Genomic DNA, 12,735 nt, shown 5'->3' on the forward strand with positions numbered 1-12,735 from the left:
AAGCAGCGGGACAGGCCAGTCCTCGTGACTAGGGACAGGACGGCCTGTTCAGACAGGCTGCTCAGAATTCGCCACAAACATCACTAGGGAAGCTAGGTCTTACACAACAAGCCCTAAATGTGTTGATCACTCCATGAGTGAAAAACCACCTTATAAAGACAACGGAAAGAACTGGAGCTATCTAGCCTGGACAAGAAAAGGTGCTACACTTTTACAGCACACTTGGAGTCCTGTCTTGAGACAAAGAAAAATCTTTAATTCTATTTTGCTTCAGTAAGCTGGGAAAGAACTGGCTGGAATACAATACTACTGGGAAATGTTTAAGAATCTTCTCACAATTGGACACAAAAAGAAAGACATGACCTAATAGCTCCCCTGGTATGGCCACTGGCCTCTGCCTCCCCTCACCAACCACCATTCACTCTAAGCCCCTACTCTACAGCCACACTGGCCTCCCCATTCAAACACCTGCCACTCCAGGCCCTCGGCATACACTAGCCCACCTCCCCCTGGCTCATGCCTTCCGTTCACTGGAGACCCTGTTTAGATGTCACCTCTTCACACAGGTGCCCTCACATCAACCTATCTGAAATGCAATCCTTCCTAGAATTGATTTCCACCAAGGTTCTAAAAGGCCAAACAGTGCCCTTCACAGATACCATGCCCTAACCCCCCAGAAACATAGTTTGAGTTCACTCCCCAAAGGTTTGTATGCGGGGTACTTGGTCCCTGAGAGGGGTAACACAGAGCGGGAGAGGAATCCAGGAATCTTTAAGAGGTGGGGCCATGTGGATTGTGACCAGGTCACTGGGAGGGCACAGCCTCAGAAAAGGTCGGTGTAGCTCTCACGGCAGCCCAGCGAGTTCCCCGCGAGTGGGCTGTTGTGAAAAGGACACACCTAGCCCCTGAGTCCCTCTGTCCCTCTAGCTTTCCGTCTGGCCACACAAGCCCTCCTTGATGCAGCCTCCTCTCTTTCTGTTTCTGCCTCATCACATGACACAGCCAGGGGTCCCCCTCAACAGGGGCTGAACAGCTGGGGCACCCAACTGTGGACTTTCAGCCTCCAAAGCCAAGAACTAACGAAAACCTCTTTTCCTTATAAAATACCCAACCTTGGGCATTTTGTTATAGCAATAGGAAATGGATAAATCCACATGGCCAAAAGGGGTGAGATGGGGTTATGGATCTTGAGGCATGGAGACGATGCTGGGATAACCAGGCGAGTTCCATGCGATCACAGGGTCTGGTAAGGCAGGCAGCCCCCAGGATCCAGACAAGGCAGAAGTTCTCCAGAACCCTCCAGGAGGAAAGTAGGTGATCCGAGGGCTCTGCCTTCCAGGACCACAGGGTAACAAGGGCCCTAGACCAATACTGCGATATTTCTCAGAATCAGGTTGTCAGCAGATTTACAAGTAGCTCTCAAATCATTCTGGCCTGTGGACTGGGGACATTGCCATGAGAATATCAAGAAGGATCCCTCCTAAAGGCAAAACTTCATGGCTTCCATTCTTCTTTCATTTGTGGACATGAACAGCACAAGGCGCATGAGCAAACCACTAGATCCCCAGACTACCCTAACCCTTCCCAGGTGCTGCCTGCCTCCAGGAGGGGCCCAGGCTTAAAGCTAAATCTGAAGTCCATGGACTGAAGCAGAGGATGCCAGAGGGTGGGCCAGAACAGCAGGTGGTCATTCGAGGAGCTGACCACAAGTCCAAATGGCACGTCACAGACGGCATAAAGCAAAACAGCGCCAACTGACCTGGTATGTCTCTTTCAGGACCACGGAGACGCCCAGGCGGCGATCCCATACCACACTCAGGGCCCTGCCCAGCAGCAGGAGAACATAGCGGCCCGACTCTATCACCTCAAAGTGTGTCTCGTCCTTCAGAGGACTCTTCACATTCACCTGGAGGAGAGAGAGCAGGACAGGGAGGGTGAGGGGAGGTGGGAGAAGTCAGGCCCTCCCTCAGCTGCACACCTGTCCGTCTGTCCCCTTCCAGGGGTGCACACCCCACCTGCCTGCTCGCTGACAGCCGGCTCTCTGCAGGCCAGCACCACACCTGGGCATATCTGCATCCAAGTTACCAAGAACCCTCTCAAAGCCTCGTTCTGTACCCTTGGCTGAATTCTTTGTTTAGGAAACAGGCTGATGCGAAGAACATTTGCCCCGTTGCAGGGTTCTTCTCCTTGGTAAAAGAACCACGGGCAGGGGTGGTCATGTGTGAAAGTGTGTCATCGCAAGTCTGAACACCTTTTACAACATTACTGTCACCAACTGTCCTCCACAGAGCTGCCTTTGAAACACAGTGGACCCTGTAGATGCCCGGTCAAAAGTCACCCTTGCCAAGCAGTGGAGAAGTCACCTCCTATCCCCTGTGTCACAGGCTCTGAGGACCAAGCACAGGGACCGGATTTGCAATGGAATCTCCCAAGAGATCCTGTGCGCCCTTCTGAGAGCCACTTGGTAAGCTCCCAGTGCACAGAGACTGTCTACTTCTCCTTTAAACTCCTTCAAAAATGCCTGTCAGCCAAGAACTCAGAAACATAAAGGAAATAAGATTCTCCCATCACACTGTCCCTTGCAAACAATATGTGAGGATGTTTCAAAACGCTCACAGGAAAATGGGATTAAGTGATAAGTTTATCCTCCCAGGAGCACTCCTCCCCCACTACTCCTTAACTGTGGTTTTGTTTCCTACAGTTCAGTCAACCTGGAAAATTCCAGAAATAGATTATTTATAAGTTCAAATAACTTTTTATCACTGTGCATCATTCAAAATGCTCTATTTTATTAGTAGTTACAAGTGTTTATCTCTTACTGTGCATAACTTTTAAATTAAACTTTATCATACGTATGCATGGGTGTATATAGCAAAGAACACAGGATACCCAGCACTCAGTATTATCCATTTCAGACATGCCCTGAGGGTCCTGGGTCCATGGATAAGACACGGCAGCCTTTACAAAAAAGACGTCCCTCCAAGCTCCAGTCACCTCAACAAGTCCTGTGTTCACACAGGCATATCATGCTTTGTGTCTTCACTCGGACTACCATGGGACTGTGTTATCCACACTGTGTTATTCTTCTCAAAGAATGTGTTAAAGCCAGGTGCTATGCCTCTGCCTCCTTGTCTGCAATGGCTGCACACATTTCCATTCCCACACCTGCTACATGAATGCTTATGAATGTTTTTGGAAGCATCAAGGGGGGGAGAGACAGAGGGAAGGCTCACACTTACCTCCCCATTAAACAGCTCTATCTCTGCTCCTTCCACCAGGATGGTGACCCGCTTCTTGCATGCCACTGAGGGGTAGCCACAGCCCTCATTCCCCACCAGGATCCGAAAGGTGCCAGAGTTCCCTCCACAGTAATCCTGGGGGAAAAGGACACCAGAAGGGAAGCATTACTCCCCTGTCCTCCACCCAGACTAGAAGCTCAGCATCTCAGGCCTTGCTTTAGAGGATGTGACGGGTCTGAGGGTGCAGGAAGAGAGAAGGAGAAAGGAAAAAGGAGGGGGCTGGCCATGCCCAGGTGAGCTCCCTCAGCAGGTGTGTGCTCCTCGGCCATCACAGATGAACCAGGTACCCGTGGTCAGTGCGGGCGGTGGTGGGCAATGCTGCAGAAGCAAAGGACGCAAGCCACAGGGAGAGTGTCAGGTGCTGGGCACTGATGGGCATACCAGGCTGCAAGCCAGCGCCCAAAGTCCACTTCACAGCCCCATCCAGGTAACTAGGACAGCTTGACTACAAGGCACCTGGCAGCTCTAAACTCTGTTGGGTTCCCTCTGCACTGCTGGCTCAGACACATCACCAGGGCCGAGTCGACACAGCTCCCGGGGCCTGGGATCCTATGTCCAGTTGCTTACCGAGGATAAAGAAACACTCTCCCCTTGGTCCACTACACAGAATATTAAGCAAAAATACCTCCTACTTGGGGCCACTCCTGGGGTGTGACGGGGAAAACAGAAAACAATCAGGTTGGATAAATGACTGGGTCTTAGTTCTGCTCCCGTACAGGGTAACACTGAGTGAATACTTGCCACTCACACACATGCACACACATTCACGCACTCACACACACATGTACACACATATGCACACACACCACACTTTTATACAAATGTATACATATGCTCATATGTACACATGTACCCCACACATCTACATATACACACATATACGCATACAAGGCACTTCAAAAGTTCATGGGAAAAAAAGGAGTTACAAGGTAAGTTTTGTTTTGGTACAAGAAGAATTGAAATCCACACACATTGTTTATATAACACACATTTTCCATGAGCTGTCTGAAGACCCGCACACATACCCAGACATACGGACATATACCCACGGACACACAACACCACACACACTGCCTTCCACACCCCAAGCCAACAGTCCACTAAATGGGACTGCTGGGCTAAGTGAGTAAGATTTGAAAGCCAAAAGAGGGAATAAGTGGTCCTGGCAGCCAGCTGGGATTTTTTTTTTTTTCAAAGCACAGGTTAGTCTGATGTTGTCCGCCCAAGAAGGTGGAAACAGGTGGAAGGAGATGGAGAAGTATGGGACAAGATTTGGACCACTAGCGGGTTTGTCTGGCCAGGGGAAGGGCCAGGCCAGCTGTTTCTTGGGGCACGGAGTTCCTCGCTGGTGCCGGATGCTCGGATTTGAAGCTAGTGTGAGAGCTGAGCTGCGAAGCTGGCCTCATCCCATCTTTGCTATGAGGCTTAGGAACAGCCAAACAGCTTCCAGACATGATCTGGGGACAGCTCTCAAGGGCACACGCCCCAGGTCCCTGGGCTGCTCCCCGCCGACCCTGTGTCCAGCTAGACCGGGCTGGGTGAGGAAGGCCCTGCTGGCTGGGCTGCCACTGCTTTCACCCACTCCCACTACATCCCACTATACTCTGCACCATACGATGGCCCTGGACCACCAGGGCTGAGGTTCCTGGGGGTCTGTTCCTGGGGGTCTCTTCTACCCGCACTGGCCCCCGCCTGCTCTTCCTCCCAAGAGGACACATTTGCATAAAAAGCATCATGGGGAGACCCCTTCCCCAACAGGGAGGTACACCCACTCGGGGTCAACCTGCATGATAACTGCACGGGAATCCGTGAAGCGTGGACTGGAGCCGCAGGGGTCAACATAAGGATTTCCTGGTCTCTTTCTCGCACTGATGAACAGACAGGCCTTTCTGTGACTCCCTGTTCCCCTCCCCATTCTGAGTGCCGTCCCAGATAAGAGGGGAAGACGGTGAACAGCAGCAAAGGAGCTCAGGGCAGGAAGCAAACTCCACAGTCCCCTGCGGCATGCACTGCCCAGGGTGCCTGCACCGGACCCTGCACCCTGGCCGTTACACATGGGTGCTAGCAGGCAGGGGATCCTGGGACCAGTCACATCACCCACAGCACCCCTGTGAGTGAGCTCTGGCCAGTCCTCACAGAACTCCAGCGAGCAGAAGGAAGAGACAGAAGTGCCCTTGGGGTTTCCAACCTCGCCACTTCCCCAGATGCTGCATGCCGGGACTGGGAGATGCTTGCAGGCAGGGGAGCATCATGTGCAGCGGTTGGCTCTGGCAGAACCAAGAGTTCTCGCACAGAACACCCACCCTCCCGTGCAAGCCCACGTCTCCATCACCCTCACCTGCGCCAGGACGTACTGGCACTCCCCCGGAAACATGTACTTGAGCCCGTCAAAAGTGAGGTAGTGAGCCATGCCGATGGTGGAGCACGTGGCATCGCACACACGGGTCGTGCAGTTCCACTTCCGGTCTCGACAGACACTGGGAAGAGAGACAGCGAAAGTGATGGAATGGGCAATTGGTGTGGGGAGCCCCAGGGTGAGTACTGGGGGGCAAGGGAGGGTGCAACGAAGAAAGGTATGGGAGTCCCGGGGTCACCTCCAGGAAGCCTCTAGAAGTTGAGGATGTGAAGCCTGCAGGAACCCAGCACGGGGCCCAGCAGGAGAGGGAAGTCGTGCCTCTGCCAGGTCCCAAGGGGGAAACAGCAGCGAGGCAGGGAAAGGGAGTGTTTGCTCAGGGTGGTCCAGGAGACAAGGCCCAGGACCTCGGATGCCACCCACCACTCACAGTCCACGGAAGAGATCTGTGTGCCATGGAGGCACCCCACGGAGGCACCCCATGGAGTCTGCCAGGGCCAGCGGGGTGCAGGTTATCCCCACTTTACAGATGGATAAACAGAGGCTCTGAGGCAAGAAGCAGCATGCCCAGGTCTCCGCAGGTGCCTGCCTCGAGCTCAGCCATAGGCAAGCGCCTCCCCAAGCACACAGCCTCACCAGGTGTTGCAGTTCATTTTCACCGTCTCCCCAGGGGCGTACTCCCGACCCTGGTGGAAGCAGGGACACCTCTCCAGGTCAACACATTTGTTCTCATGCCGGACCTGAGGGGAGAGAGAGGACGGCTGTCTCAGGGGCCACCATGACTGACCCCCTCACCCCCCACTCCAGGAGGCGCCATTGTCATCTTGTCCCTCGGGGATGGCTCTGGCCACAGGCCCGGCACGCTGAAGAGCCTTCACCCTGGTTAGGGCTTGACAAACACGGGTCCCACCGTCCACACTGCAAGACCAAACCGGTGAAGAGGCCGGCTGCTCAGGACCATCTCACACCCTGCAGGTGTGGCATCAACTGAGGCTGGCCTAGCCCAGTCACTGCATGGAAAGGGCAGCCCACACCACTGCCAACACCCCTCCCCAAGAAAAGGAGCTGTGACACGCAGTCACAAAAAACAACCTCTGGCAACAAAAAGCAGAAGCATTTAAGTGTTGCACTGCAGGAAGATGACTAAGCCCACATAGCAATCCCCAGGCACCACCGACCCACAAGGCTTCCAGAACAGCGTCTGCGAGCAGCCTCCAGGTGTGTGAGCACTGCTCATGCTGCTCATGTGTAATACAAGGAGCACATGGCCCCAACTGTATACCTGACTGTGAACATGTGGCCCCAACTGTATACCTGATTGCACACATGTGGCCCCAACTGTATACCCAGATGCACACATTTCAAGGAAAGCCAGAAGCTGCTTTTTGGGGTTGAGATGAGGGAGTGAGTGGGAGAATCCATTGTTGGATTTGGGAGGGGTGGGGGTTCGGTTTCAAATACTCCAAACATTGTTCACTGAGTATTCGGTTTGTTATAATTACAGAGAAGGGACATGGTGTCTAGTACAATGTACACGGTGCCCGGGATGTGAGAACCAGCACCAAGCAGGATCCGAGCCACCCAGACCCTCCCTTCCCGACGCCTGAGGGCCTGACACCCGCTGCCCAGCACGTTCCACTGCACTGCCCTCCACACCCGAGCACAGTGCGCCCCTCGGGTCCGTGGCGGCTGAGGCAGGGGCGTACTGGGGGACCCGCAGCCACAGCAGTTCACAGGAATTGTCAACACCGTGATCCCAACGTTGGATCTGCTTCTCTCACAGTGTCAGGAGGCAGGTCCAGACACCTGCTGCGACCCGAGCTGGCCTTGGGCGGTCTCAGAAACTAGAGCCACACCCCCAGGTGAAGGCACCACAGCACGGCACCTTGGTCCCACAGCTACCTGGGCAGAGCCACGAGGAGGAGGAGACTCCTGCAAGAGCGATTCTATCAGACAGGCTTCCACAGCACAGACCAGGAGCTCAAATCCCATGTGGATATGTTCAGGCATGTGTGTTGCACAGGTGTGTGCGTGTGTATGTCTTGCTTCTGTGTGTGATGTGTGTATCAGGAGTGTGTGTGTGCGCACACGCGCCGGTGTGGGTGTTAACCCTGTCCTCCCCTGCCATCAGGAGGAACTCCAGAGCTCCACCACCCGGGCCAGGTGATGCACAGCAGAATGCAGAGCAAGGGAACGGGGTGGTGGGGAGCGGACCCCACCCTCAGCCACTCTGACCTCCTGGGACCACCCTTCACACACACACACACACACACACACACACACACACACACACACACACACACAGCCTCACTTAAATCCAAGGCCTGCCGCCTAGTGGACACTGTCAGAACGACAGGTGCACGCTGGGCCCCAGTGGGGACAAAAATCAGGCTTAGCTGCAAGGACAGGGAGAGAGGTCGTGTCCGCAGCGGGCACAAAACACAGATGCCCACTCAGCTCTGGGGTGCCGCGGTTACACCCCAGCCATGCCACTGGTGACAACAACAGCTCGTCCATCAATTCCCAGAGAAGCCCAACAGAGGCCAAGGCACAAGGCAGGGAAGGTGGTGTGGCAAGCCCAGTCACACCTCAGATTTAGCCTAAAACAGGGCTGGACCTTATGCTGGGCTCCCACCCGGGACCTCCATATGCCCTAGCCAGGTGCCAGGTACAGAGTCCCACCCTCCTCCAGCTCCCTGCTAGTACACTGGGAGGGGGCAGCAGAGACAGCCAAGTCCTCTGCGTGTGGGGGACCTGGATGCGGCTGCTGGCTCCTGGCGGCCATGGGCTACCGGGGAAGCAAGTCAGCAGATGGGAGACCTCTGGCACTGGTTCCAGTCCAGGCTGTTTCACTTTGATCCAGCTCCCAGGTAATGTGCCCGAGAAAGCAGCAAAAAATGCCCAAGTGCTTGGGGATCTGCAAGCAAGTGGGAGAGCCAGGGGAAGTTTCTGGCTCTTGACTTGGCTTTGGATCAACCCAGCTCAGCCAGTGCAGCCATCCATCTGCAAACTGAACCAGTAGGTCTCTCTCTCCCCGCACCCCCCCCCCCCAGCATGTGGGGACCAGGACTCCCCAACAGAGAGCAAGGAGATTGATCTGGGACTGGGGGCAAGAGCTTCCACCCTCGCAGTAACTCTGCCTCTTTGACCTTCCTGAGCCTCCTGTCCTGTGACAGGAGGGTTCCAGGGGTCCCAGCCCCTCTGCCCTTCAGAGCTGTGACAGGTCCAGCTCAGGAGGCCAGTGAGCAGAGCAATGGGCTGGCCTTGGCTGCCACCTAGTGCTGGCTTCAGGTAATACGGATCTAGAGGTAGAACGATTCAACGTCTTCTTAACTGAAGGAAAAAAGGTTTGGAAGTCTGCTCATGCCATCCTGCCTCTAAAGCTCAGAGGAGTCCTGGGATCCACAGGGGGAGGGCGAGCCCCAAAGCGTGATGCCTGGCCCCAAAGCTCCACCCCGACCCTGCACACACAGCACATGTCCCCTGTGCTCCCGTCTCCTCATCCAGCCCTTACAGCATCCCCCCACACACAAACACCTCACTCTGTATATAACCACCTACGCTCATAGGCCAGACTAGAGCCCCCCCATTAAGAAGACACCCCCAGAATCCCCTGAGGCAGGAGCAAGGGAGAACCACACAATTAAGGAAGACCCCTACCATCACCACTAAGGCCAGGTCAGAACCACCTGCATTTGCCCACCCTGGCCTCCAAAACTCTGCCCCATCCCTTTGCCCCTCGCTTTGGGTAATACAAGATGCATTCAAAACAGAACACTCTAGAAGCTGCACCCTTCTGAGTGACAAGAACAATATTTATGTAACAGATTGATCACAATGCTGGCCTTGTCCCTGGAGGGAAGGAGAGTGGAGACTGGGGCAAGCTCAGAGCCTTCCTGTGAGGCACACGGATCAACTGGATGCCAAGCAGCACTGCCTGGGACCCCACGGGCAGAGCCTCCAGGAAGGGGGATGGGGATGGGGTTGGTCAGAGCTGGCCAAGACCCCTGGACACACATCACAGCAGAGGCACAGTAAGGCCCATCCACTGCAGCGGCGTGGGGAGGAGACTTCTCTAGAACCCCTGACTTACGAATGGAGTGGCAGGTTCATCCTCCTGAACTTTTACAAATCCTATTCAAAAGTGTGTGCATCCCTCTAGCTTCCCGCAGCCCTTGGGAAAGCTTCCTACCAACTCCTTCCCAAGGGCCACCTGGCCCCCACTGCCACCCCAATTCAACTCCTGGCTCTTTCCCTCCTTGAGACCCGCCCCCATACACACACCCCTGCAGGACCACATAAGGGGAAGATGGAGCAGGTGGCTCACCATGCCTGGGGGACAGAGGCAGCCTGAGACACAGCCGCTGCTCATGCACTCCAAGTCATAATTTTGACACGTCTTGGCACACTCCAGGCCCTGGGCGCGTGGGTTGTCGGCAGGACACACGAACTTGACCATGGGAGGGCGGCAGTACAGGCTCCGTTTGCCTTGAGGGAGGGAAAACCAGAGAGGTAACGAGGGAGGGAGGGAAATGGTTTCAGGGTCCACACCCGGCAGCCACCATTTCATGTCCTCGGCCTGGAGCCGAGAGCCAGACTCCCCGGGCAGCACTGGGACAGCAATTTCATCCGGGCTCTCATCTGAGCTCCTGACCTTTGCCTGCACAGGTCAGAGCTCACTCGACCCTGGCCTTCATCTACTGGCCACCTCTTTTTATACCCTTGACCTTGCAGGAGATGGCAGGATGCTGTTACTAGTAGACGTTCCAGCCTGGCATTGTTATGAAATCCAATTCCAGGAAGCTGGAACTCCAAAAAGCTACATGGGTTTCCCAGAACTGTACGAGGTTCCTGACCTTGAAGCAAAGGAGGCTGGGCACATGGAGCCACACCAAGAGAGTGAGAGAAAGAGGCAGGCCCGGCATAATAGCTCAACTGGATAATCCTCCACCCCCAAGCCCTGTCATCCTATGGGGGTGCCAGTTCATGTCCCAGCTACTCCACTTCCCAACTAGCTCCCTGCTTGTGGCCTGGGAAAGCAGTTAAGCAATGGTCCAAAGCCTTAGAACCCTGCAGCTGCATGGGAGACCTGGAAGAATCTCCTGGCTTCATATCAGCTTGACTCTAGCTATTGCAGCCACTTGGGTAGTGAACCAATGGATGAAAGATCTTTCTATCTCTCCTTCTCTCTTGTAAATCTGCTTTTCCAATAAAAATAAATAAATCTAGGGAGGAAGAAAGAGAGGACGGGAGGGAGGGAGAGAGAGAGAGAGGAAGAGAAGAAAGAGAGCGAGAGAGAGACTGGGCTGAGCTCAGCCTGTGCACAGCCAGGCTCTCAGGAGTCCTCCTGCCCTCCCCAGACCCCACATCTTGTTCAGACTCCTCCTCTTCCTTCCGAAACGCAAAAGCCACACACTTGCGTGGTCAACTGACACAAACGCAGAAACCCGCGCAGTCCTGGGCCCAGCCAGCACGTGTGGAAGGGAGAAGCGGGTACTTACTGCGGTGTGAGGGGGCGATGGCGGCAGGGGGCAGCAGGTTCCCGGGGGCTCCGCTCGAGGTGCAGTGCATGAAGCCATCCTCACAGTAGCTGCAGAGGGGACAGGCACAGCCCAGCTTCACCCAGCGGTCTGCACCTGCAGGCTCCATCGTCTCACCGCCACGCACCCCTGCCTGCCCCACTACGTCCGCCACCCACCTGCAGCCACCAGGGCATCACCCTTCCTTTTTGTGTGTGAGTGGAACCCGTCACATCATTCATCAGTGCCAGTGACTCCATGCGACCAGAGGACAAAGCAACCCTGCCCACTCCTGATTCCTTCCTCCACACCTCACCCCTGCTTGCCCTTCAGCCCCCACCCAGCTGTATAACTCAACCAGCTCCGGAACAAGTCTGGGCACACCTGCAGCCCCCCACCACCCACCCCAGAATTCCTTCTCCACACCTCTAGCAAGGCCTGCAAGGAAATGAGACCCAAGCCATGACAGCTAACAAGAAAGCTCAAGAAATCACACTCCCCACCCTGCCCACCTGGAAAAATCCAGTTGCTCCCAGAGTGGGGAAGCCTTACTTCACTCCAGATGTGCTGCGCCACTCCACACAAGCCACTTCCTGGCTACCCTTTCACACACGGGAAGACCCCAGCTCAGCCATGCCAGGCCTCTCCAAGCCTCCCCGGGCCAGCGGCGTGTACCTACCACATGGTATGAAGATCGGAGAAGACGTCTCCAGGCCGGAAGGTCTCGCCATCGTAGTAACAGGGGCACTGAGCCTTGGGCACACACTGCCCGCTCTCCTCCTGGTACAGCCCCGGGGGACAGAAGCAGCCCTCCAGGCAGCCCTCATTGCACTCCTCGTCCGGGTGGGAGAGAGAGCGGCAGGTCAGGTTGCAGGGCGTCCCACACTGCTGGTACTCTTGGCCCACTGGGCAGCTGAGGGCTGCAAGAGAAGGCAGACAGCTGGCATCGGAGCCAATGTCAGATGACGATAGCGGCTTTAGGACTTGGGGTGCCAAAGCCTGCAGCTGGGACCTCCCCCCATGGTATCTGCAAACTCTACTATGTCAATGGGTACTGGGAAATGGAATTGAAAATAAAAGTGTGAGTGCAAATATTTTTCCATCTGCTAATACTTTTGTATAATACACATTTTCTACATCTTACCAAAAAAAAAAAAGTTTTTGCACCCAAATAAACTCATTCTCCTTAATTGCATTATAACTGTGGAAGCCCATACCCATCTGACCTCCGAGATCTTGCAGCCTGAGACACAGTGGAAGTGCTGGTAGATTTTAAAGCCGTGGCTATTGAAAGGAACTGGGAACGACAGCAGGGGCTACCATTTGCCAGGCACCTAAGGCCAATTCTTTTCTTAAAATGTATTTATTCATTTGAAAGGCGGAGTTACAGAAGGTGGAGAGAAAGAGACCTTGCATCTGCTGGTTCACTCCCCAGATGACCGCGAGCCCCTGATTAAGCTAGGAACTTTATCTGGGTCTCCCGCAAGAGTGCCTGGATTGGCCACCCTGTGCTTGCTGCTTTCCCAGGCACAATGGTAGTTGGGTAGGACACTGGAGCAGCCAG

General features: G+C 54.8%; 1 protein-coding gene across 2 annotated transcripts in view; it reads right to left on the reverse strand.

The window, feature by feature from the left end:
- The window catches only part of VWF (von Willebrand factor), a 93,653-nt gene that overhangs the window by 45,223 nt on the left and 35,695 nt on the right, over positions 1-12,735 (reverse strand). For both annotated transcript variants that reach the window (XM_040979009.1, XM_040979010.1), the window contains 7 exons: positions 11,851-12,091; positions 11,154-11,242; positions 9,980-10,140; positions 6,289-6,392; positions 5,638-5,776; positions 3,240-3,374; positions 1,760-1,906 (listed from right to left, as the gene is read on the reverse strand). In XM_040979009.1, coding sequence (XP_040834943.1) covers positions 1,760-1,906; positions 3,240-3,374; positions 5,638-5,776; positions 6,289-6,392; positions 9,980-10,140; positions 11,154-11,242; positions 11,851-12,091 — 1,016 coding nt within the window. The remainder of the gene's footprint in view (positions 1-1,759; positions 1,907-3,239; positions 3,375-5,637; positions 5,777-6,288; positions 6,393-9,979; positions 10,141-11,153; positions 11,243-11,850; positions 12,092-12,735) is intronic.

This window comes from Ochotona curzoniae, unplaced genomic scaffold (genome assembly GCF_017591425.1).
Source record: "Ochotona curzoniae isolate NIBS_2020 unplaced genomic scaffold, NIBS_Ocur_1.0 contig_2927, whole genome shotgun sequence".
NCBI classification, from domain to species: Eukaryota; Metazoa; Chordata; class Mammalia; order Lagomorpha; family Ochotonidae; genus Ochotona; species Ochotona curzoniae.